Genomic DNA, 1,092 nt, shown 5'->3' with positions numbered 1-1,092 from the left:
GAAAGAAGGCAGGCAGTTTACAACCATGTAAGTCCAAGAAACAATCTTGGCTGCAGCTTAGCCATGGAGTTTGCCATAACCACAGTTTCTGGCTACTACTAATTGTTCTGTTGGTCTCTGGAGAAAGAGAGCTTGAAGAAAGAGTAAGACAACAAATCCACAGGCAACTAAATAGGGGCAGGGGGTCACCAGATTTTCCAGCTTTTTCTTCTCTCCGCGCCCGTTATTCCATTCGGCGCCGCGAATCAGCTTTAATACACCTGGAAATGGGCAGAGGTGGTGCCATCTTTCCAGCAACGCAGCGTTTCTACAGTGACAGAACGGCACAGAGGACAGGTCTTCTCCCTGTCGAACCAGAGGCAGAGGCATTCTTCACAGAACACATGCTGTGGAGACAAAAGGGCATCACCACGCTGAGGGCAGGAGGTGCGACCGTGCCGCTAAGCCACACGCTCCCAGGGAGCAAGGGATGATGCGAGTTCAGGTGGACAGTGCAGCTTATTGGCAGTGCTCACATAACACGAAAAATAAACCCCGGCATTCTTAGTACAGCAGTTTGCCAAAGCTAATGAAATATTACTCTGTTTCTTAATATAGCAACACACAGAAATGTTAGAAAGGCCTCTGACACCTGGCCTAACAAAGTAGCCGAGAGTGTTTTCTCCACCGTGTTTCCATCCTCAATTTCCTGGGTTATTTTGCAATTTTTTACTTTACTCAAACCAACCCCCCTTCTTCTCCCTGCTCCTTTTTTCTTCTCATGTAGCTTCACAGTCCCCATTTCTCTTTCTCTATAAATGTCCGTTTTCACCCCTCATCTTCCCTCCTTCCTATACTGAGCCACACCAGGATTCTCCCTCCAGCCTGCCTGGGGAGCAGAGAGGGGCGAGGAGGGACGGAACCCTCCTGGAAGAGCAGGGCCAGGACGAGAAGCGAGTGTAAGAAGCCATAAGAAGCTGAGACCTCCTTTACACACGTGGAGTCAGCAGAAATGTCACTCATCAAAGTCCGTGATAGGCACACACAAAGAGAGCTTCTCCAGGGTTTACAGGTTGACAACATCTGCATGGACATTTATAGGAATGCTAAGAG

General features: G+C 48.8%; 1 protein-coding gene across 1 annotated transcript in view; it reads right to left on the bottom strand.

Annotated features, from left to right (window-relative positions):
* Positions 1-251: 251 nt before the first annotated feature.
* The window catches only part of RNFT2 (ring finger protein, transmembrane 2), a 23,818-nt gene continuing 22,977 nt past the window's right edge, over positions 252-1,092 (bottom strand). Inside the window, 1 exon segment of the mRNA XM_009870998.1 lies at positions 252-386. Coding sequence (XP_009869300.1) covers positions 252-386 — 135 coding nt within the window.

Source organism: Apaloderma vittatum, unplaced genomic scaffold, assembly GCF_000703405.1.
Source record: "Apaloderma vittatum isolate BGI_N311 unplaced genomic scaffold, ASM70340v1 scaffold22416, whole genome shotgun sequence".
Lineage (NCBI taxonomy): Eukaryota > Metazoa > Chordata > Aves > Trogoniformes > Trogonidae > Apaloderma > Apaloderma vittatum.
This window is presented reverse-complemented; position numbering and strand designations above follow the sequence as displayed.